Source organism: Sceloporus occidentalis, unplaced genomic scaffold (assembly GCF_023333645.1).
Source record: "Sceloporus occidentalis isolate IW3139 unplaced genomic scaffold, rSceOcc1.0.p SCAF_3, whole genome shotgun sequence".
In the NCBI taxonomy this organism is placed as follows: Eukaryota; Metazoa; Chordata; class Lepidosauria; order Squamata; family Phrynosomatidae; genus Sceloporus; species Sceloporus occidentalis.
The window spans coordinates 77,009,240-77,034,144 of record NW_028316983.1 but is presented as its reverse complement, the minus strand read 5'-3'; the positions used below and the strand labels follow the sequence as shown (position 1 = coordinate 77,034,144).

General features: G+C 39.9%; 1 protein-coding gene across 1 annotated transcript in view; it reads right to left on the bottom strand.

The window, feature by feature from the left end:
* Positions 1–3,650: 3,650 nt before the first annotated feature.
* Positions 3,651–24,905, bottom strand: part of SLC5A9 (solute carrier family 5 member 9) — a 44,813-nt gene continuing 23,558 nt past the window's right edge. Inside the window, exons 7-14 of the mRNA XM_089518656.1 lie at positions 23,687–23,892; positions 22,627–22,762; positions 19,588–19,695; positions 19,345–19,495; positions 18,371–18,539; positions 16,387–16,602; positions 7,859–8,018; positions 3,651–3,859 (exon numbers count right to left, since the gene is read on the bottom strand). Of these exons, the coding sequence (XP_089374782.1) occupies positions 3,651–3,859; positions 7,859–8,018; positions 16,387–16,602; positions 18,371–18,539; positions 19,345–19,495; positions 19,588–19,695; positions 22,627–22,762; positions 23,687–23,892 (1,355 nt within the window). The remainder of the gene's footprint in view (positions 3,860–7,858; positions 8,019–16,386; positions 16,603–18,370; positions 18,540–19,344; positions 19,496–19,587; positions 19,696–22,626; positions 22,763–23,686; positions 23,893–24,905) is intronic.

Sequence of the window (24,905 nt, the reverse complement as noted above, 5' to 3'; positions counted from 1 at the left end):
GCACTGTGAGGGCAACCTGGAGAGGGGATTTGTCACAAGTACTACTAAATTTTACCCACTGGTGCAATATTGGAGATTGGAGCATTAGATTTTATCCATTGTTGTAATGTTAGTATTTACTGCAGCACTATTGGATATTACCTATCGGTATAATAAAGCACACACAACAATTACATTTATTTGTTGTATAAAGTATGAAAGCCACCGTTAGATTCTCTTCAATATCAATTTAGTTCTTGTCATCAGTGTAAGAACACAAAGAAGAACATGCAGTATTTTTTGCTCACCAATACAACTACTGAACAGAGTTTAAAATTTCAGAGGGGAAATGGATGATAATTATCTTAAATGAATAGTTTCTGGCCATTGAATGTCTTTTAAATTTGAATGAATGATCATGGAATAAATTCTTTGCCATTGGACCAAAATGATTGCATTGTAATAATGATGAATGCCTTAATTGGTGAGAAAGTCATCTTATTAATGCCTCTGTATATTTAGAATTTATAGATAGGAGTGCATTAAAAATGAAGACTAATAGGCAAACTTGCTGTCCAGTTCCTTCAAATTTATGTAGTCTCTTTGCCTATATATGATTAAAAATGCTTACACAAGCAGATATGGTTAAAGTAACATTAGAGTTTAAATAACATTTTAAAATATTTTCCTAATAAATTAGTGTAGTGACACGTTTGTAGGGGTTCATTGTTAATTTCATTTCCTTTTGCTCAGCCAGCCTGACAAGAAAACAGCAAGTCATTAATCTTGGTTTTAAAAGAAGATTCTTTTTGGTGGAACAATAATGAACGACCTTGATAGATTTGTCAGGAGAATGAATGACAATCATTTCCTGATCGACACAGCACTTCCAGGGAAGATTAATAAGAAAGCATGTATTGACTTCATTAAAATTGTCTGCTGCCAATGGACTTGTATATCAATTACAGTTGAAGCAATACATTGCAGCTAGAACTGTGTGGTTAACCACAATCTGCTTGCAATGTGAATATATGAACCCCTACAGTACTGACATTTCATTTCTTGCAAGTTACTAGCATGAAAAATTATTATTTTTTGTCAAATCAGAGTGTTAGGACCCACAGATAGCTTAGCACAGTGGGAGGCTGAGGCTCATTCACATAATGATGTCTTTGAGGGTAGTGAAAAGTTTTACCCTGTTGAACTGATGCCTAGCACTGTTACCCCATCACAATAATCCATTACTACCAACGAGCTCAAAAATGCAGACTGCTATGTTGATCCATATTAACAAAACCAGTCAGTATTTTCAGTAAGAACAAGTCTTCCTAAAATTGCTGGTATTTAATTGTTCATTCATGGTCAAACCACTCCAAAATACCTTTGCCCAAACCACACACACACACTTGATCTATATCCTGCCTATTAATTCCAACTAGAGTAAATCCATTGAACCAATGAAGGGTCTATATATGTCAACTCACCATTCAATAGCCGATTCAGTACATCTACTCTAGTTGGCACTACCAACAGGATTCATGCCTGTATACAGTCAGCCCTCTGTATCTATGGATACTACATCCAAAGATTCAACCATCCATGGCTTGAAAATATTCAAAAGGGAAAAAAATTGAAAAAGCAAACCTTGATTTTACCATTTTATATGATGGGCACCACTTTATTACACCATTATACATAATAGGACTTGAACATCCACAGATTTTGGTATCCATAGGGGATCCTGAACCAAACCGCAGTGGATACCAAGGGTCCACTGTATTACAAGAGAGAGAACACATGACACAATATTTTGCTCTTTGAAAAATCTACCCCATCCCCCACACTTGTGGTTAAAAACTGGTAAGCACAGAACAAACAAAGAAGCCAGGGATAGGCTGGGGTTGCAAGTAATTTCACCTGTCCATCTGTCAAACACTCCAGGCCCTTTGACCGGGAATATGAGCTAAACTACTAACCATCCATCTTGCAGTGCTCATAAGCTGAGAGCAATGTCAGATGTGCTTAAAGCCAATGTCCCACATCACACTAGCAGATCATAAAGTCCAGCCTGGTGCAGCTACATCTCATCCCCTATCCATGCCTGCTTGATCTATCTGTCTGCAGGCTTATCACCCCCCAGAACTATTCCATGAGTGGGGAAGATGGGGAAAGGGGCAGATGCGCAACAAATAGGCAGCTAGCCAGCTCTGTTCCTGTAGCTGGCTGATAGAAGATGATATCCTCATCCTGGACTGCCAGGAGGTTTCCTTTTGTTCATGTGGGTGAATATTTATGTAGAAAACTCTCCAGATTGCAACACAATTCATACAACCATGATGTTTCATGAAGAACTCATCAAGTCTGGAATAGATTCATAACTATACAATGCATGGGCACCTGTAAAAGAATGCATTGAATTGTTACGAAGGGTTGTCTGCCGTTCTCTAAGGAAGCGTCATTTGAGAAATTATGGCCCGGTCCAGACAGACTCAAAAAGATGCCCTCGTCACATGCGAGGGGCGGTGCTTCTAGATGCCTCTCACCCCTCGCATGTGACGAGGGCATCAAAATGGTTGGCACCCTGTACAGATGGGGGCCGCTATTGTTATGTGCCAGACACATAGGATCCGCACATCGCCGCGCCAGTATGACATTGTGAGTGCACCATTGGCGCTCTGTTTCATCATAATGGCGTCGCAAGAAGAACCCACTTTTTGTGGGTTCTTTTTGGTTCGCAGGGGAGTCCCATGGTCTGGAGGCTGCGGCTTTCCTGCATACCAAAATTAGGCACTGGGAGACAGTCCTTTTTGGATGGTCTGTACCGCACCTAAAAGACTTTCTTGCTGTAAAAGTTACCTTGTAGCAGTTCTTTTTAAAGGAGCAATATTCTCTCTGGTATTCTTCCCATGTGATTTAGAACCTTCACCACACAGGCTTCTTAATGGTACAGGTTGTCTTGAGAGTTATGGCAGATTTTGTGATGCACATTTTTTCTTTGGAGACATGGGATGCTAGAGGGAATTTGGGAGGATCTAATAATTTGGTTCCACAGCCTCTTTGTACTTGTGCAGCTCCTTCAAGTAACAGTTGAATTGTGCTAAAGAATAACATATTTACTGAATATAAGTCTTGAACTAGAGCCTATTTTATCAGATGCATTTGGTAGAATAAACTCTAGTCCATATAGTGTTTATGCAACAATGCTTTCCTCTGTTTTTCCTGTTTCAGACAACCCTTCATTGTTTCTTTTTGAGGCTTTCTGATTTAATTGAGATTCTTATATCAAATCCATTAAATCAAGTTCAGCTTTGCCTTTTCATTGGTTTTTTTTTTCTTTTTAAAGGAAAGGTCTTTTTCTGTCCAGAAAGATAAGATTTGGGAGAAGAAATTTAAAGATAAATGAGCCACATTGGAAACAAGAAGCATCTCTGATATGTAAATTGGTTTATTTTTTTATTTTTACTTCAACCTTTTGAGGTAGATCAGGTTGTTTCTCTTCTTATTTATGGGAGACAAGGACCTGCCCAAAGCCACTGGGTAGGCCCATATATGAATAAGGATTTGGAATTTGTTTCTTCAGGATTAATCCATTCTTTTTAGCCAATGCCCATCTCTGTTCAAAATAAAGCCAAGTCCAATAAATACTTGTGCATTTTCTCATAAATTTAGGCTCATCCAAAGTAGCCCCATAAGAAAATATTGATAGCCAAGAGAACAATAGCATTGACATTGCAGACAGCTTTCCAGAGAGGTTTTTCGTTGATGCTAGTAAGCTTCTTTTCAAGGGCTGCTTCCTCCTCCATGGTTAAAGTGATCTTGGGGCTGACAGAAATTCCACAGAACCAGAAACATACTTTCTTCCAACAAGAATGCTTCACTTCTGCTGGTAAAGGGAGGAAAATAAATAATAGATATTGTTTGTTTATATGACTGCTGACATACATGATACTTTTGAAAGTTTGCGAGAAGAGGAGATAATGTAAATGGGAATCAAGAATCAAGATCTGGAAGAGATGCAATTTATAAACACTTAGATATTGTGAACCTGTCCTGTTTTCTGGAACTATAGCATCAAAGCAGTAGGAACCAGGACCATTCCTGTCATTAGACAGAGAGTGACCTCACTTTGCAGGAGGCAGAAGCTGATGGTCCCATTTTTGTTCCTCATTAATTCTCCTGATGTGCCCCTCTGTTGGAGGACTATGCTGTGTACACCACACAAACGGTCCTTGGCTGCCTAAATTAGGCAGCCGCCTCAGATGTGGTCAGCTCTATTACCAATCTAGTCAGCTTTCAGTTTGTAAACTAGAAAGAGGGCACAATTCTTTCCCCTTCCCTCAGGTGGCAAAATATCTTGTGCCAGCCTCATATTTCACTTTTCCATTTCTTGAGCAGTGTGAAATTCACAGCTGGTTGAGGTGTATACCATCAATGTAATGTCCTTATCTAAAATGACACAAAACACCTAGCGCATACATAGTGTCTGTCTCTGTCTTTCTTTTCCTCTTGCTCCCACGATACACACATACACTTCATTATACTTTCACATGAAGGATGTTACATTTCCTTTATCATCAGCATTAATAACCTAATCATCAAGATAGCTGTTTATAAGCAGATGCAAGGACTGGATGAATTAGCTGATGTAAAAACAAAGGTGACAAATAATTAACAACATTAGGTTGAACAGCTGTTTCACATATGAATCAAACCAGCTGTCAGATCCAGAGATAAAAAGTTTTAATTCCTTTCATCATTTTTGGTAGGTAGTAATCTGCCTCTTTTTGACCTCCTCAAAAAAGAAGGATTTGTGGATTATAGTTTAGAAAACAAGATCTCTCCTCACTTACTCTAGGTTTTACCATTACTCTAGGGTTTTGTTTTGTTTTCTCAGTTCAAAATATTTGGGTTAAAAATATGTCCAAACATCACTTACAGACAATCAAGTTTGGGAAAAGAGAACCTGAAAAGGACGATTTCAAGAAGGCAGATTGAAGGGATATAAGAATGGACAACAAAGCTAGAACATCCAGGCACTTGGGGACATTTCTAAATATTGTGATTTCCTCAGTGATTTTTAGATTTGCCACCAAACATAGCCCAGAAATTGCAAGCACAAGCAGTAGTTCAGATGAGAAGCCTCACTTTATGAAAAAGTAAACATCTGGCTGTTCTGGTGGCTAAAATGCAGGGTTGAGGTCATTTTCTCAGACTTGCTGTTGTTGAAGGGGTTCAGAAGCAAGGTTAGAGTATTTGGGAGCAAGGCATGTATGCCATGATGGGCAGCTGTGACCCTCTATAATTTGTCCCCTTTGGCTCTGCTGGCCACAGCTGATGGGAATTACAGGCCAAAAAGATTTGAAGGGTCACTGTTGCTCACCTTTGTTGTCTCTTCCTAATAACGGTTGTCTATTTTATGGTATTTTAAATAGATTATAGACCAATGCTTCACAAGTTATCTGATGTGGTTAACTTTCATTATTTTTTCCAATGTGCCATGAACCAGTACCATATTTGTGACCATTAGCTAGAATTCTTTCTTTCTTTCCTGGAAACTCACCAAGGACCAGCATCCAATGATTCAGAGACAGGCCCTGGCCCAGGGGTTACTGCTTTGAGTAACACGGGTGTAGGTCATATTTAAAAAAATATCTTCGTATCATCGTTGTATTTCACATGGTAAGCAAAGAATTGGACTATTCCTGCCAAATAGGGACATTGGAAGGGTATGGAAAAGTTGAGTCCCTAGAAATGGGTATATTGGCCCATTCGTGAAGAGCTGTGGGAGAAGTCCGGGCTGCATATGGGCTGCCTACTGCCCAGCGACAGGGCAGTGCGATAAGATCCACCTTCTTAAAGATGTATCTCGTGTCTATCCCCAGACAAATGGTAATGCGATAAACTCCTGTGCCTCACACCTGAGCCAAACTGTAATGAATTACCACAGCTGTGAGACACAAAGTTCCTTGTCTTTTATTTTTTCCTGTTCAGTATTCCTAGTAACTTCCAAACTTGCCTCAACAATTTGAACTAGGCAAAATTCAGTGTCAGTTCTAGTCCAAGATCATGTCAGCAATCTTACTGAATCCAGAATCCCAAGAGGCCACCCAGTTTCATTAATATTGACGATAAGGTTGAAGTAAGAATGTTTTTAGGGAGTTCTTCAGTTTCCTCCTTCAGTAAGTTGACGTTGGTTGATAACTTCCAAATACCTGCTAATGTAAGTCTGATAATTATGTTAATTCATGAAGACCAACGGCTCCTGCATTTGTCCTCTGTTGGTATGGGAACATGTATGCAAAAAAATTTGCTTGCTTGCTTGCTTGCTTACTCACGGATTTGATTTATATCCTATCTTTTTCTCAAATGGAACTGAAAATGGCTTACAATATCATTTTTAAAAGAATATAATTAGATCATTCTGAGGGCCTCAACAGACCGGTGATAAAAGGCAGCCTCAGGGCAGAGTAGGAGCATGACGTCCACACGATGTACACCCTAATGCTGCCTAGACACCACTGTCATGCTGTGCACCTGACCGCATGGTGAGTGGTGTCACAGTACTCCTCTGCTGCTGCATCCAGATGACGCAGTGCCAAAGGAGTGCCAAAAAGCCATGGCACCAGAGGCTATGCCACCCTTTCCATGGCACAAAAAGAAGCTCCTTTTTGCACTGCAGAAAGGCAAGATCGGGACCCTTAGGGGCAGTCTGTTTAGCCCCTGATACTAAAACTTAAAAAAGAGAAGCTATGGCTTTTCCTGATGTTGTTTGTTGCTGCTCTTAGTTGCTCTCCAGTCTACCTCAAATCATGGCGACCCTGTGGATAAGACATCTCCAAGATCTCCTGTCCTCAGCCTCTCTGCTTAGAGACTGCAGGCTCAGGCCTGTGTTCTCCCTGATTGAGTTATCTGCTTAGCATGCAGCATTCCTCCCTTTCTACTGCCTTCCATCTTTCCTAGCATCATTGTTTTTTCTAATGATTCATTTTTCCTCATGATGAGGCAACACAAAGTACAATAGCCTCCTTTCAGTCACTTTAGCTTTGAAAGAGAGTTCAGGCTTGATCTCTTCTAGCACCCATTTGTTTATTTTCTTTGCCATCCATGGTATTCTCAGTACTCTTTTCCAGCATCACATCTCAAATGAGTTGATTTTCTTCCCATTGACTTTTTTTTACTGCCCAGCTCTTGCATTTGTACATGGTGATGGGAAATACAATGGCTTGGATGATCCTCACTTTAGTGTTTAGAGTTATGCCTTTACATTTTATTATCTTGTCCAGTTCTTTCATAGCAGTGAAGGTAGTAGAAAGAGAGGACAACCATATTCCAGATGGATAGATTTGTTCAGGGAGGACAAAGGCCTGGGCCTGCAAGACCTGAGCAGAGTGGTTGGGACAGGGGGTCTTGGAGATGGCTTATCCACAGGGTTACCATGACTTGAAGATAGTTAACAAGAACAACAACAAAGGCTTATGACATACTAAATGAGTGTTTTATTGTGCAATAAAACTGTTTTATTGTGCAAAAGCACATGTTTTAGTGCAAACAAACAATTTGAAGAAATGTCCTGAAACTGATTTTTTTTCATTTGTCTGTCTTAATGTTTGAGACACTCTTTTTCCCCCCTCCCTTTTTGTAGAGGATGAATATTTACATTGCTATCTCCTACAAATGCCCCTCATCAACAGAAATTAACACATATACCTACTCTGCAATTTCTACTTTGACTCACATTCTGTACCCAAATGGAGGTATGAGCTTCCATTCACTCCATGTCAGTTATTTCACAATCATTCTTCCAGGATTTGATAGACTGTGGAAAATTAAGTCTTTGTATATTAGCACACAAAACATACAAATCCAACAGGAAACATACCACTATGGTCTGTATGCACTAAATCTCCATTCTCTGGCTGCAAAGTATCCAAATGATTCTCCTCTTTGGTAGAAGACATTTCTGTGTTTTGGCAGCGCTTGCTCTCCACATCTTGTACAGGTGTTTTGCTGTACCTAGTCCACCAAGTTAATCGGTTGAGCTGGAGAATTACAAATCAGAACACAAGAAAGGAAAGTTGCAGAATGGCTATGTGTCTGAGAGCCTTGGCTATGTATCTAGTGAAGATTACAGTGAAGAATGGGGATGGGGGAGCATAGCACAGTTCACCCCACATATTGTGTGTGGACAGGATGTTGTGCTATTCACACAAAAAGACACTTGCAACACAATCCTATCTGATCCAAAGGCAGTCCTATTGAATTCAGTAGCATCCAGTATCACAATCATAAACCTAGCCGGGGCGGGGGGGGGGGGGAGGAATATGACTTTACTTTAGGGATAAGACAACATAAAAGAAACCCCCTAATCCCATATTCCTATTTAACGTGAGGGCACAGGACAGGAAATACAATGTTTTGGATGGCTGGGCAGATTGTAGTTTCATATCTTAAAATTTAACAGAGACAGCTGGTTTTGAAGAGAACTTGGCATATATCCTGGTGGGCTGATTACATTTTAAGATATTGATGTGAGAAAGGAGGAGAAAAACTCTCCCAAGTGGTTTGTCAATAACTATGAAGTTTTGAGCTTTATAGCAAAACTTACACACTAATCTATAATTTCTTAATAATTTCTTAATGCATAAATTTACATGATGTATGATATTAAGACACAGACAGAAGCAACTGTAGTGTTAACTAAAGTATGCCAACAAATATGGAAAGCAAAATGGTGACCAACAGACTGGAAACATTCACTATACATTCCCATCCACTAAAAGGAGACACAAAAAATTGCAGCAACTATAAAACAATTAATAAGCAAGTTCAAGGAAGAAAGTGCAAAGGCAGGCTTGGTGCTGTACATCAAGAAAACAAAAATGATGACCATGAAAGATTTACATGAATTCAACCTAGACAATGAGGAAATCAAAATAGTTAAAGTCTGATAATTATCCAGTACCTTGGATCAAACATTGATCAGAATGGAGACTACAATCAAGAAGTAAGAAGAAGACTAGGAATGAGAAGAGCAGCAATGAAAGAACTAGACAAAATCCTAAACCAGGGGTAGGCAACCTTTTTGAGCCGGGGGCCGGGTTGCTGTCCCTCAGACAACTCGGGGGGGGGGGGGGGGGCAAAAAATAAATAATTAAATAATTTTTTAAAAAATTAATTAAATAAATAAACCGGGACAAATGTAGGACAAAATTTTCAAATGGAGGAGACTTTTTAAAAAATGGAGGACACGCAAAAAAATTTGCTGTTTTTTTAAAAAAATGTTAATATAAATAAATGTTTTGGAGGCTTCTATAGACAATTGCCCCCCTTGCCTGCCACTTGCCCCCCCTTGCCCGCCTCCTCCTGATAGGCCAAAGGCCCCACACCCTCACGCGAGAGGCCAAAGGCTCCGGTGGCAATCGGTGGCAGGACCGGGCTGGGGCCGGTCCCAAGGCCTTGCCGGGCCACATCTGGCCCACGGGCTGCAGGTTGCCTACCCCTGTCTTAAACAGTAAAGATATACCACTGGGAAAAAAGATGGAATTGTCCAGTCCATTATACTTCCCAGCACTATGTACAAATGCAAGAGCTGGAAAGTGAAGAAAGCTGATAAAAAGAAAATCAACTCATTTGAGATGTAGAATTCAAAGATATAGTTGTGTTAGTCTGCAGAATCAGTATTAGCACTTTTGAGACTATCTAAAAGAATCTTGTAGCACCTTTGAGATTATCTAAAAGAAAGAAATTGGTAGCCTGAGCTTTTGTAGACTAAAGTCTACTTCCTCAGATGTAGAGCTGAAAGAGATGGCCTTAAAGGGGTGGTGTGATGCGACCCCTTTGAGTATTAGATCAGGGCCATGGCAACCACACACTGTGGCCCCGATCTGGCATTTTTCTGGACCAAAAAGAAGTGTCAAAATGCTGCCCCCTTTTGCCCTTTCTGCCACAGCAGCAGCTTTTCTGCATTTCTGCAGTGCGATGCCGTGCAGTGTGGCGCATGTAAATGCCACACCATTGAAATGCCGTGAAACCGCCACATGTGCAGTTAGCCATGTGGCTTTCTGGCTGTATCGGGGCATGCGGCATCTAAAATCATGCCCCCACGCTGTTCCCAAGCTGGCATTTACTGCCAGCCTGTTTTGCTCCGTAGTCTATAAAAGTTCATGCTGCCAACTTCTTTCTCTCAGTTAGTCTCAAAGATGCTACTCATTTGAGATGGGATGCTGGGGAAGAGTGCTGAGGATGCCGTGGACAGCCAAAAAGGCAACAGATGGGTCCATGAACAGATCAAACTTAAACTCTCCCTGGAAGTCAAGATGATTAAATTGAGGCTGTAGTATCTAATGGGTCATTAGGAAAAATAATAATGCTAGAAGAGGTAGAAGGCACTAGGAAGAGAGGAAGATCACATGCCAGGTGGCTGGACTCAATTAGGGAGGTTACAGACATGAATCTACAAGAAGAGCAGAACAGAGCAGTGGAGGATGGGGGTTGTAGGGTTGGAGATGCCTCATCTACAAGGTCTCTATGAGTTGAAGTTGACTCAATACTGAGTACAAGAGTAAGTGTAGTTTGAGCACTGGACAATGGAGTTTATCAGACAAGGGAAATTGGATGTATAATCCAATGGCAATCTGAATGCAATCATGGGGTTTAACGTTATTGCGTGATAACCCACTACACATACATTCGGGCAATGAGAAGTCAGTCCAAACACAATCATGTGATTTCACGTTATTGTGTGATAGACTGCCACACACAAATTTGGGCAATGACATGCTATTTTCGGTCAAAGGGAAGCCAGTTCGAACGCAATGCGCATTCACGTAATAGCGCTAAACTAGTGACTTTCAGTGAATGTGTTCTGGCCCCACTTTCTTTTCATTAGAATTTAAGAGAAATTCTTCCCATTTGATAAACTCAGAAGACTCTGGAGACCAGGGTGTGAATCCCCACTTGGCCATGGAAACTCATCTGGTGACCTTGGGCAAGTCATATTTTCTCACCTCAGAGGAAGGCAAAGGCAACACCTCTCTGAACAAATTTTGTCCAGAAAACCCCATGACAGGGTCTCCTTACAGTTGCTATAAGATGAAAATGGTTTGAAGGCAACAACAAGTACTAGATGCTTTTTATCAATCATGTTGATTTCAGCTTTATATAAACTTTATATACAGCATATTTCAGCCATATGCATAGTGTATATAATTAAATACTGTAAAATTTGAAACAGTTTATCATTTGTGGTGTTCATTTTTTATACTATATATCTGTGTCTTTTGGGAGAAGACTTCTGTAGTGTTGTTTTGTTTTTGTTTTTACAGATTTCCCTTGAGAAAGAGTTTTTTCAAAACACCTTAGGAACCAATTTTAATTCTGCAGCTGTCTCCTTTTGTTCCTGGATTTTTCTACAAGTTCCAAAAAAACAAAAACAAAACTCTCTATTGTGTTGGGAAAAAAAACCCCTCTCATTGCTTCGATGCTTCAAATTACCACCTCCTCAAATGGCTTTTTTAAAAAACAAAAAAACAAAAATGGTGTTGGGGCACTAATATATTATTAGCCTCTTAGTCTACCTGAAAAGTAACTCTCCAAAGGTCACTTATAAATGAGCAGTACTTTTAATATGCTGAATTTCAGGTACAAGATCTAGAAGGCAGTTTTCAGCTGACACAAAAACTTGTATAATCTCCAGAAGATTTATAGCTTTATTTAAATTATTTTCAACCAAGATGAGCATCAGGCAAGGCTAATCTTTCTTGTCACATTCTGCTAAATTGCTTTGATTTGATGATCCTCATCTTTCCTGAAGAATCCTTTTAAGGGGTGCTTTTTTGTTACTCATTAAATCTAACTAGAATGTAATGAAGTTGGAGGACACAAAAAGAGCCGAGAGACATTTCTTTCTTTGCACGAATGATTGTCGGTGAGTCAAGGGGAAGATGTTCACATTAGAATTAAATGAAATAGTTTTGACTGAAGCTACAAAACACAGAAACCAGTCTAAGTGCAGTTTTGACTAATGCTGTGACTATAAAATGCAGATGTTTATTGGAGTGAAAGAGATTGGTGGCCAAGGCTCACAGCATACACTTTATCCTGCATGTGGAGGATACCTATTCCTCACTTGCAGAAGATATTTGTGTCTTGAAAAGTCCTGAAGCCCCAAAGACTTGTTTGACCCATCCTCCTCTGCCTCTGATTTTCTAATTTGACCCCCATCTCAAGGTCTGCATTCTAACCTCTCATGGGAAGAGGATGAGTGACAAGTATCTCAGTGGCAAGGCAAAAGATACAGTTCATAAAGAATATCTTGGTTCTGGAGAGCTTTCAAAGTGCCAAGGACTATCTGAAGCTAAAAACCTGGCCACCACTCTTATGACAAACCTGTCTTGTAAAGTTTTAATAACACGAGATTAACTTGGTTGGATCAGAACAAAGGTCTAGCTACTCCTGTTTCTTTCTCTGGCCAGCCAGATACTTTTAGGTAGTTCACATGCAGGACACAATGACAATAGTCCTATTTCATTCTGTTTTTCTAGCAACTGATAATTCAAACTGTTGGAAACATCACAGCCAACATGACCAGCAGGGTAGGAGATTCTAGTTGAGATCCTACATCATGGGGATACCACAATACTCCACCAATACAATTCTTCCTCTCCATTAGGTATCAAGCTCCAAGAGGGGCCACTGCAGCTGCAGCTGCCCTTACTGATGGGAAGGGGAGGGTCACTAGATACAGTTCTTAAGAGGAAGATGCAACTGTTCTGGGCTCATTGGGGATAAATGAGGGTGCAAACCCAGATAGAATGCATCACCCTTCCTCTTCCCCTTGGAACAAGACCAGCCATTTCTCCCTACTTTGAATTGCCTTCCTCCCTCTCCTTCCCATCAGTAAGGAGCAGCAGCATCTCTCCTTCCTGGAGCTTGCTAGATGTGTAAGGGGAAGATCTGGATGGGCCACAAAATGCCAGAGAATAGCTCCTCTGTGTCCCAAACAAAAAGAGACATGCACATGCATAATCCACTAACAGATTTCTGCTATCTGATTTTTATAATCCAATTTCAACAGCAACAACATTTTTTCCGAGCTGTGCTCTGAAAGCAGAAATAGCTTAGCAATATTAATTTTCATTGATTGATAAGACTGATCATCAATGAATGTCAAATTCCTTTTAGATAAAACAATACGAGCACCGTAATACAGTCTTGCATATTAAAATATGGATGTGCACAAGTTATCCACTGGTTTTAGTGTGAAACCATTGAAACTGGTTTTAGTGTGAAACCATTGAAACTGGTTCCATCCTCCTTGCTACTGGTTATCCCCTCTCTAGGTTATCCATTTACTTGCATATGTGTAAGAATATGGGTGCACCCCAAATCCTTCCCCCCACATTCCTGTCACCTAGCGTTTACTTAGATATTTCCATATTCAGCATGAAGATCTGAACTGGGCTCCATCTAGCAAAGACTTGAGCAAAGCTTTGGGAAATTAGGTTTTTGAACTGCAGTGTCCAGAATCCCCTGCCACCATGGTCATTGGCTGTGTTTGCTGAGGGATTCAACATGCTGTGGTCCTAAAAGTAGATTTTCCAAACTCACTGAAACTAGCTCTCACCTCCTCAGTTGGAAAATGTCATTAAAAATAATTCATATAGTATCTACAAAAGCTTTCATGCACATTAGCAACTGGAGTTCCCAGTACCGTGCATTTCACTTATATATTATACATGCTTATAACTGGCAGCTGCTTATACTAAGCAATAAATGACAAGCATTTGCCATGGATGGTAACAACAAAGACTACTACTTATGCTGGGCAAAATGTGTTTGTACCAATGTACTGTATGTGGCATAAAATGCCATGGCATAAAACTAATGGCCTACTCCATCTTGTCATCTTTTCTCATCAAAAAGTATAATCTTTTGATCTCACTTCCTCTGCCACTTTTGGTTTCCTCACATCTTCTTCTGACAATCTCTAAAATAAACTTTGTAAGGATCTAGGAAAGTTTCCCTCCCCCAACTCTTTTTTTTCCACAGTAGAACTAGAATAAATCCTTCTTTTCCAAAATGCCATCTGGCATCTGGCAGTTGCATTTCAGCTTCACAGTCTCAAATTTAATTGTAAGCTTCTTTGCAGAGTTTTCAAGGACAACATGACACAATGTGGGCTACTGTACAATGAAGACATATGAACTTTGAGGCATACCAAACAAATTCTTTGCATATTTGTTTTGTGGCACAGCATCCATCACCAGGGGGATGGGAGAGTGTCCAAACAGCAGGGGAAAATTCTTCCGCTTGCTGTTCTTGGGCTGTAATTCATTTAAAGCTTGGTGCATTAATGCTACCACTCAAACATCAGATACAAATCTCTTCTCCCCCTCCTCCCTCTGTCTATTTGATATTTCCACAGAAACAAGGTTATCTGGGAAAGCTGTGTGGGACCAGGTGGAGTCATACTTAACCCATCGATGCCATGTAAAATCCTTTATCCATTTTCCTCCATTAAGTATATGATCTTTACTTTTGTTGTAGAGGGAGTAGGATCTTCACATGTAGTAATACAAGGTGGTAAATTTAGCTTGTGTGCTGTACATAGAGAAGGTCTTAGGTTCTGTCCCTGGCAGCTCCAGATAGGGGCTGAAGGATAACTCTATGAAATCCTGGGTAGCTGCTGCCAGTTTGTGCATGTAATACAGAGACAGATGTGCCAATGATCTGATTCAGCCCAGATCGGATGGGTCCAGACTTTTGAGTTTAAAAAAGTTTCTCTTTTGGACAACAGTTCTCAGAATCCCCCAACCAACAGAGTCATTGGCCATGCTGGCTGAAGAAATTTGGATTTTATAATGCAAAATCTCCCTCACCTTTCTGAATTCACTTCAGTGCAGCTTCCCTTGTTTCTAACTGGTAACTAGATTCAAAATATATTATTTTCTTCAGTGACCCAAGCTAGCTTGAATGTAACAACACGTGGAAATCATTATAGTGAAGTAGCAAGCTGTGCATTAATTTATTCTATCAATTGACCCAGTAATAAATGCTGAGTGACTTTAAAAAAAACAAACTCCAACGAACAATTTTTGTATTTACTTGCCTTCTCAGCTCACAATACAACTCCAATCCTTTAATATATATTTAACATACATTTTATGGACTGAGCTGTAAATTTGGCAAGAAAAAATTAAGCACACAACTTCTTTCATTATCTGACAAATGCTGTATGGATCCACTGGCTCTAGATTCTCAGAATACAGTACTTAGGAAGTTATCAGACAACGGAAATTGGAAGTATAATCCAATGGGAATCCGAACACAATCATGGAGTTTAAAGTTATTGTGTGAGGGGTGATCACATGCAATTTCGGGCAATGGCAAGCAATTTTTGGGCAATGGGAAGTCAGTTTGAACGCTGAACTAGTGAATGCGTTCTGGCTCCACTTTCTTTTCATTTGAAATTAAGAGAAATCCCTCCTATGTGATAAACTCCTCTGTTAGTTATCTGAATTGTGCTTTACTATTTTCCTTTCTTAGATTTTTTCCTTAAAAATCTTTCTGAAAACATGTTTCTAGCCACATACAACAAGATGTGGTCCAAGTTCAGCCTAACATCATGGCTGCTTCATTTACTGATGTGACACTATTTTCCTGAATCACAAAATTGTTCGCCCAGCAGTTCTCAGTATCTGAATGCTTTGAGTGATCTGAGAAAACATTAAAAGAATCTCTTAAAGTAATTGATGAATGTAAACTTTTTTTGGCCTTTTTTATGCAGCAAATGAAATAAAGTTTGAGGCTTTTTTGCTACCAAACCTCAGTTGCTCAATGTAACTGAGATCACTCTGGGGTGGAATGTTCTCTCTAAATGCCAGTGCTCCAACAATATTAATCTTGTTAGCTTACAAGATTGATGCCATCTCTGCTAAAACATGAAAGAGGGTTCAATTAGAGCCATTACATTCTCTTCTCAGCAGCCCACTGTAATATGATTTCTTCCCCACTGTCTGCCTCTCTCCTTGATAGGAAGCATTGTAGTGTCCTCACAGCATGGAAGCCAGCCTGCTCTCCTTTTGATCATGATCCTAAATGTTTTTTTAACTCCATAATATCTATGAAGTAAGATAATTTTTGGAAGGACTTTTCTGTAGGGCAACTTAGTTTACTGTAATACTAGGTTGCAACACGCTCCAAAGAAATCTTTTCCATCAAGTTATACCACCCAGATGATTTTTAGAATAGAAGTCCCATTATTCCTGACTACTGGCTATGATGGCCAGGTTGATACAAGTTGTAGCCTGAAATCTTTAAAGGCACCCAAATTGAGGCAGCCACATTGGAAGACAAAGCAAATAGATAGTGTTTTTTAAAAAAAATCCCAATTGCAGATCCACTTACTTTTCCTTCTGGGATTGGTGGTGTGCAGAGGCTAACACAGACAATAACAGCTGCTGTGAGCACACACAGGATGATTGCAAAGTACAGATAGTGAACATCTTTCATCACAGATGGCCTTTGGTCTTCTTCGCCACAAGAGGGTGCCATGTAGATAAACTCCATAACCATTCGGATGAAGCCGACTACTAACCCAAACATCAGACCCCAAAAAGCGCCCTGGGAAGAAAACATAAGAAGAGATATGTGGAGAAATGAATCTGGGAAATGCCAATTTGATTACGATGTTAATAAATGCCATGTATCAGTGAGTATGGTATTCTTTCTCTTTGGCTTTGTCTGTGAGAAAGTAACGTAAAAAAACTAATTATCCTTAAAATCTAATAACCATTTTTAAATGTGAGCAGCTAGATATTCTTTTATCTACAACCATGCGAGTTGTAATCCAAAATATTTGGAAGGGCAAAGGTTCCACATCCTACTCTGTTCCTCAAACTAGTGTTTTCCAGATGTTTTGGATCACAGCTTTCACCATTTCCAGTTAGCATAGGCATCGATTATAGAAGCTGCAGTCCAATGTGTCTGGAAGGCACCTGGTTAGGGAAAGATGTAACTGAAGATTGTACTTGGACTTAGGAAGTTTGGAATGAAATTTCGTTGTAGTTCTCTAGATTTGTTTATATAATACATTACTTGATCACTAGGCATTTGACTGCTACACCTTAAAGTCATATTGAAAGAAGAATGAGAATGATAAAGCAGCGTGTGCTGCTGGAATCAAAACTGAATAGCATGTATTTTGCCAATCACGGTGTTCTGGTATTTTTCCTGAATGCTTCAGCACCATCAGTCTCTCTAGCAAGGGGAAAAATGAATTTGTCTCCTACATATATGGTACATTTCATGGACAAGGTGGAGTTATAAGGATGCAACCAGAACAGCAATGGAATTCTGCTGAGTTAGACAATGAGTTCTGATGTGTCAATCTCCTAGTCATGCTGGGGATCAGAAGTTAAAAGGATCAAATGGACAGAAATTTCTAGGTTATCAGAAGAGGGTTGTCTTTCATCTGCAGCATCCTGTACAAGGCATATGCCTTGGATATTGATGAAAAGACATAGCTTTTTGAAATACCTGAAATTTACAATGAGTATTGGTCTAGAATAAGGAATTTATACCTTGATGTTGCCTAAGCAGGCAACTTCCACTTGGCAATATCTTTTTTTTGTCCCATGTAATTTTGTTTCAAAACAGTTCAGTGATTGAATTATTCTCTAACATAAAGGCAAAGAAGTAAAATGAACTGGGCAGATTTCTGATTGTTCTGTGAGAGACACAGAGAGAGAGAGATATGAAAATTCATCTCTTATGAATCAAGGCTGGGGGGTCACAGGAAGGGGAATTGATGTTCGCGTGTGTCAGTCTGGGGAACATGGGACTCCCCACAGCATGAGATACTGAAGGCTAGTGTAATCCCTAGCTGTAAAACTTGAAGGAGATCAGCCTATTTATTCCATTTGCTAAAAAAGATACCAGTGAAGCTTGGCTCAATTCCTGTGGATAGATCGCCCACATAATTATATAAGGCTCTGCTCTCTTGAAGTCTCAAACCAAAGGAGATTTGATGCCTTGTAGATTAAAGTTGGAGAAATTCTGTCTGAGAATAAGAATTACTTTTTGAGCTATATGGGGGTGGGGACTACTTAAGAGTTGGTTATTCATTATGAAATTCTTTCCTTCCCTCTTCCCCCTCTTTCTTCCTATGTCATATTGCTACTTTCTGTTAAGCCAACAATCAAAGTCCTAACAGTCTTTTAAAAGAAATGTTATATTCTAACAGCGGCTAAATTCCACAGATGTTGCATTCAAGAGAAAGTAGTCAATATAACTGTAATGAATGGTCTTGTCTGCCCTTAAAAACTATGAAACGATGACATTTGGGAGATGCTATTATTCATACGAACCTCCTCATTGATTCTGTACTTACTGGCTCATTGATCCTCTTGCAGAAGATTGCTAGGATGAAGAGTGCAGTGATGGGTGGCGCTAGGTAACTGGTTATTGACTGAATGTAGTCAAAGAGCTGACCGCTGTTGGCTGTCTGGATGATGGGGATCCAGAGGATGCTAATGGCAACAAGGATTAGAACAAACACCCTGGGGAAGCAGAACAAAGGTAATTACTTCTGCACAACTTGAAAATCTAACTTTTTGTTTTCAGAGAAATCCATGGAAATGGGAAAAATAATAACTGAACAACTTGACAGGGTTTAGGGGAAACCCTGAAAATGTTCATTGTGATTAGAGTTCATATACAGGGTAAACATGGAACTGTAAACATGGCCCTACTAAAGCGTATTGGACAATTTGTGACCCCAGAGATATGAGACATCTGCTGCTCCTTTGGATGTTTTCTTGCAGGACTCAGTTTGACAGCAACAGTGCAGTCATAGGAGTGGTGAAAGGATACATCCCGCAGTACACACCAAGGAAATATGTATGGAAACAATAGGATACCAGCTATATAGGACAAGTGCATGTGCCATTGCACATTCAAATGTGGTTTGAAGTCAGGCTTAGTGATGATTCAGATGGGACTATTCTTATCTGAAGCTAAATCCCCTGTTCTAGCTCGAAATGGGATATATATTCAATCTGCAGGACTAATTTGAGACAACTTTCCACTGGTTTTTGTAGCACTTTGAAGACTTGCTACAATTCCTGGATTGTTTGGGCTCCAACAAGATATTGGCAGGTCTGGGTGCATACAAAAACGTTACAATTAATGGAATGCTGGCAGTTGAGCCTATGAAATCTCTATAGAAGCATTATCTGAATTAAATGCACCACTGCATAATCTGCAGCTGAGTGCACTAAGGACTGCATAGAAGAGGTACATTGCTCTGGGGTAATATGTGAATGTTTCAAACAAGTGAATGAAGTCATAGAATACAAAAAGGACCTGCCAACGATCATGAGTTCCTGCTCGGTGGCTTTCTTGCGGAGTCGCTGCCAAATATCTATGGCAAAAAGTGTGCTACTGCTGTTGAATATTGAGGTGAGAGAACTCATCAAGGCAGCCATCATCACAGCAATCATCAAACCACGGAGGCCTAAGAAACCAATAAGTAAAATCCTAGTTAATGTTCAGCATCAAAAAAAATTAGCCTAGCTCTCAGTGTCAAAATCCATGAAATCATCTCACCTATAGGCATGAGCTCCATTACCAGCTTAGGGTAGGCAATGTTTGAACAACCCACTCTAGCTCCACAGATCTTCTCACAGATTTCGGGGTCTACACAGCCCACCTCATCTGCAGCAGGTAAAAAAGGTTAAAAAAGGTTTAAGTTTAGAGAACTGAGCCAGCAGAGAAAGATAGTTACCTCATACAGCAGATGTCATTACACCAGTGTATCTACTTTCTTACATATTGTGGAAGGAGGTATTCAATACCTCCTCCCTTTTCCAGTATGAGAATGCTGGAGTTCTATAAAGATGATAGATTTTCATACCAATGCTTACCATGGGGTAAGTGCTGGTAAAACATTTAGGAAGCGAGTGTGTCTGAAAGCCTGACACACTTCCTAAACGTCAGGGAATCATTCCCTCACCTTCTGCATTCCCGAATCATTCAGGGAGCAGTCATTTCCCATGAATGGAAACTTTACGTTCATGGGAAATGACTGCTCCCCAAACGATTCAGGGATGCCCAAGGTGAGGGGATGATTCCCTGATATTTAGGAAGTGTGTCAGGTTTTCACACACACGAGCTTCCTAAACATTTTAATGATGTTTTATCAGCAGTAAAGCGCTGGTATGAAAATCTTTGATGGCTCTTGTTTTCTCCTGGCTGCAAACCTGCAGTCAGATGGAGCCTGGGAAGCCAGCCACAGATTGGTGGAATGTGTTTGTGTGTCAATCCTCCTGCTATAAAGCTGCAGTGCAGCACAGTGTGGTAAATGTTAGGGCAGAAGTATGCTGATGGAGTTTTACACTCAGCCTCAACAGAACAAAATCTCAGGCCTACTAAAGAGCATCAAATTGTTAATAATTCAATTTGCTATATTTGTAGTTGCAGACATAGTAGGAGTTTTTGTGGGTATTTGTTCTTCCTGTTTGGTGCAGTTGCCAAAATAACTTGGCTGGGCTTTGATACAGTTCACCTTATCTTGGGCTATGTTTTATCATGGGACCAGTGGTGCACATTTGCTGCAACACTTCAGGTAGCAAAATATCTAGAGACAGTTTTAACAAGAAATACAAAGAAAGCAATTGGCCTTTATGATTGCATGAGTGCCCCCCCGCCCAAAGAGAAACATCTTTCATATTGTGTTTGGGATTCAGACTATACATTCCATATTTGAAAGATTATGAGCATCTGACAGTTTCATCTATATACATGTAGGACAAGATCCTGCATTGTATGGAAGCATATAAAGTTACACCAGATGGAACTCTGCCTATCATCCTCTTCTTACATGGATAACTGACTGTGTTTTGCACCTTTAACACAACCATTTTGTGGCCTGTGAAAGGCAGAGGCAGCCAATATCTGTCTGGCTATATTCCTACAGCCAGCTCCACAACAATAATTTCATCCTTTGGGACCTACTAAAAATACCCCTGGATCCGTGGAAGATGTCATCATGTGTTTGGCTGTAGGAACAATGCTTTTTGGCTCCCCCCTATAACTCAGTGGCCATGCTGGAGGAGTGGGCACAGAAGGAAGGTGAGTTCTCCATGTGGGATGGTCACTGTATGGAGGAGGTAGCCAGGACCACAAAAGGGCAGAGGTATATGTTGGACTTACATGTGTGTATTTTACCAACAGGAAAACAGTCACAAGATGGCTGGAATCCTGTATAGTCTTTATGTATGCGTAAAAACCTTAGTTACAGTGCTACACAGTGAATTCCAGCTTAAACTGCTGCCCCTTCCCTTACTGGGCAGCATCCACTGTCACTTGGAAATCAGCTGTATCCTGTTTCCACCCCCTCCTGTGTGTGATTTCTGGTGTGACTGGCAGAAACAAGATTGTTTTCACAATTCTCCCTTGCACCAGAGATCACTTGCACAAGAGGATGGGTGGCACCATCAGCCAGTTGCTTCCCAGTGAACAGGCAAACAACCCCCCCCCCTCCATTGACTGTGGTGTCCACTGCTTGCTAAATGGGAGGTTGGGACCTTGCATGGTCCCTACATGTTCCCTAAAGTATGGGCTACCAAAGGACCATGAATACATAACAGTCACAAGTGTATAACTCCAGGTTAAGCATTTGTAACTGCCATACATGATTTCAGCTGATGACTATAGATAAGTATTTACTGTTGTGCTGGGAAATGTATGGTCTGCCAGATGTTGTTAAACTGCAGCTACCATAGTTCCCCAACATTGGCTGATGGGAACTGCAATCCAGCAACATCTGGAGGGCCACTCATTTCAGCCCCTTCTTTTACCTTGTGGTGGTTGCTTCTAAGTTTACTGAGAGGTACAGTGGTCCCCTACTATTTGCTGGGATTTGGTTCCAGGACTTACCCAAAAATGTCTAATTAACAATTTGTAAGCCGCTCTGATAGCCTTTAGCTGAAGAGCAGGGTATAACTAACATTATTATTATTATTATTATTATTATTATTATTATTATTATTATATAATGATGTAATAAAATGCTATCCCTTATATAAGAAACAGCATTTCATAAACACAGAAATAATAGTGGTTTGCTTTTTGGATTTTAAAAAATGTTTTCAAACCATGGATAGTTGAATCTATGGATGCAGAATCCTTGGATGCAGAAGGCTGACTGTCCAGAAAAGCATAAAGACATCTGGTCCTCATTTGGATTGTGCAACAATGTGGCAATCCATCACTACAAGTAACTGAATATGTGGAATAGAGGGGCTGCAATAAAGTTTGCTTCACTGCATTGCTATTCGCTACCCTAGGGGGTTTCATCAACCAAGGTACAGTGAGATACATCTACTGATGGAACTGCTTCTGTCAGAACAAGCAGGAGGTGATGAACTTCGTTCCTTAGTGCAGATACTCATGCACACCAAAATCTTACTCTGATGGCTTGAAAAACCCCTGGAGCTAAGGGGGACTGGAGAGGAAGGGAATAGGAAGAAAGTGCAATCTGAAATCTCTGCCTTTCAATAAATTGAAAGTTAGTACTGGGCTCCCCATGGAAATGATCATTTATCTGTATTGACATTTTTTTTTACAGTGCCAGAAGTAGGTTACCTGGGAAGAGAGCTCTGCTGATCATGCCTGGCATAACAATGAAAAACATTGGGAAGATTTTCAAATATCCGCCCAACACTGATCCGCCTTTTGCATGAGAGAGGTTCTTGGCTGAGAGCGATCTTTGCACAATTACCTGAAAGAAGAACTGGCTAGAAGGAAACCTTTCTTGTACTGAGGTTTTACATTTGGAGGTGGGGAACAAAGTGAACCAAAATGCTCAGAGTAATTTCAACTCAGCTGCCAAGAGATAATCAAATTACTTGTATAGAATGTCCATAATCTAAATGATATAAGATCTTTAAAATTAAAAGAAGCTACCTAAATAACAAATATGGAAAATAGAAATAGTATTGGCTAGAATCCTACTGGTTAGTCCCAAGTATACCCAGTAAGGCTGCTGCCACACTGCAGTATTAAGGCTGTTTGACATTGCTTTAACTATCATGACTTCAACCTATAGAATCATGGGACCTGCAGTTTGTTGTGGCACCAGAGCATTCTGGTAGAGAAGTCTAAATATCTCACAAATCTACAAATCCCAGAATACCATAGCAGTGAGCCATGGCAGTTAAAGTAATATGAAACTCTAATAATTCTGTAGTGCAGATGCAGCCCCAATCAGTTGCTGAATGGCGAGTCAAAACATAGGTAAATTCAATTGTTTCAGTGGTTCTATTCTAATCCAAATTAACATTAGGATTTAGGCCATTCATGTATACCCAATTTAGTTTAAGTATTTAAAATTAATTTAATATATCTTTAAACTGTGACTAAACTTCCACTTTTAACCTGAGATTATATATAATAATTTCTGAGTTTTCAATGTACTATATAATTAAAGTAAATCTCATATCCTGATGACACGTATTTACTGAAAAATCCAATGGCTTTTCAGTTTAAACACAATGTTTTCCACATGTAATACTCAACAGGAACCATTACTAAAAACATCCTTGCAGAGAAGAATGAGAAATCTATTTCACATTTTAAAAAGAGAGAGAGATGGAGACCCAAACCACCCACCCACAAGAAAATAAAAATAAGATTTAAATTTTACCTGATCAGTGCACCAGCACCAAAGAGCAAGAACTGAAAGGCCAAACACAAGCCCTGGCCATGGAATATCCCCATTGACAGGATCCCTCATGAGATGGAAAGCATCCTGCCGTGGCAAATGACAGGTAGTGTTTGGGACAATAACACTAGGTATTGCTCTACTATACATCTCTTGCAGTCCTTCATACCATCCAACCTTATCAAAGCCTTTATAAAGAGAGAGAGGATACAGTCAATATTCATTAACCCATCCATCCATTCCTTCCTTCATATGTATTATCTGTTGTTCTTCTCCAGCCTCCATCTCATTTTCCAAGAGCTGAGCTAGGTATGACATTTGTCATATGGAATGATTTTGCATTGCTGTTTTTCTTGTAATAAATAGCTGGACCAACTAAACAGGACCACAATGTGGATTTAAGCCTTTGTTTCCACCACAATCTCAGCTGGAAATAATTGTCAAGTCATTATCTTCCATTCAAAATGGTAGACAAGTTTTGTTTGATACATTCTGATTGTCTTGTTTTCTAATACACATTTATCAAACTCCTTGCTGTTTTAGAGGGTTTTGATTTTTTTAAAAATAACTTTGTTTTATGAAACGTTTTTAGTCATGGTTTTCCAATACTTTAAAATATTTAGTCATGTTTATAACGTAAAATATAATATATATAACTTAATGATAAACTGACATATACAAGTTATGTGGCAGGAATAAAGGAAGTAAGCATTTGGATCATATTGTGATCTTGATGTTTAAATCTATAATAAACATAAGTTATAATAATAAAGGGATAATTTCTTTTATATGGCAGCCTATTAATAAGCCAAAGTGGAAAGGAGGTAAGCATTTGAATCATAGCATGAACTTGATGTTTCAGTCAATAATAATAATAAGTTATAATAATAAAGTGAAAATTCCCTTTATGTAGCATCCTACTGATAAGCTAAAGTGCTCTGAGATCTAAGTACCGTATCACTTCCAATGTCCTGCCAGCAGGGACATAGCCAGGATTTTGGGAAGGGGGGGTCCAGACTAAGTGCCACCATTATAATGGAGCTTGGGTGCGGTGGTGCAGCAGCACATGCCATTAATTGTATCTAACAGAAGGGGGGCGGACCCCACAGAAGCCCCCCCCCCCCACCCCGGCTACATCCCTGCTGCCAGGCAGCTGAGAAAACCCCCTCACTATGGCACTACCTTTCCATGGTGGTTGGAC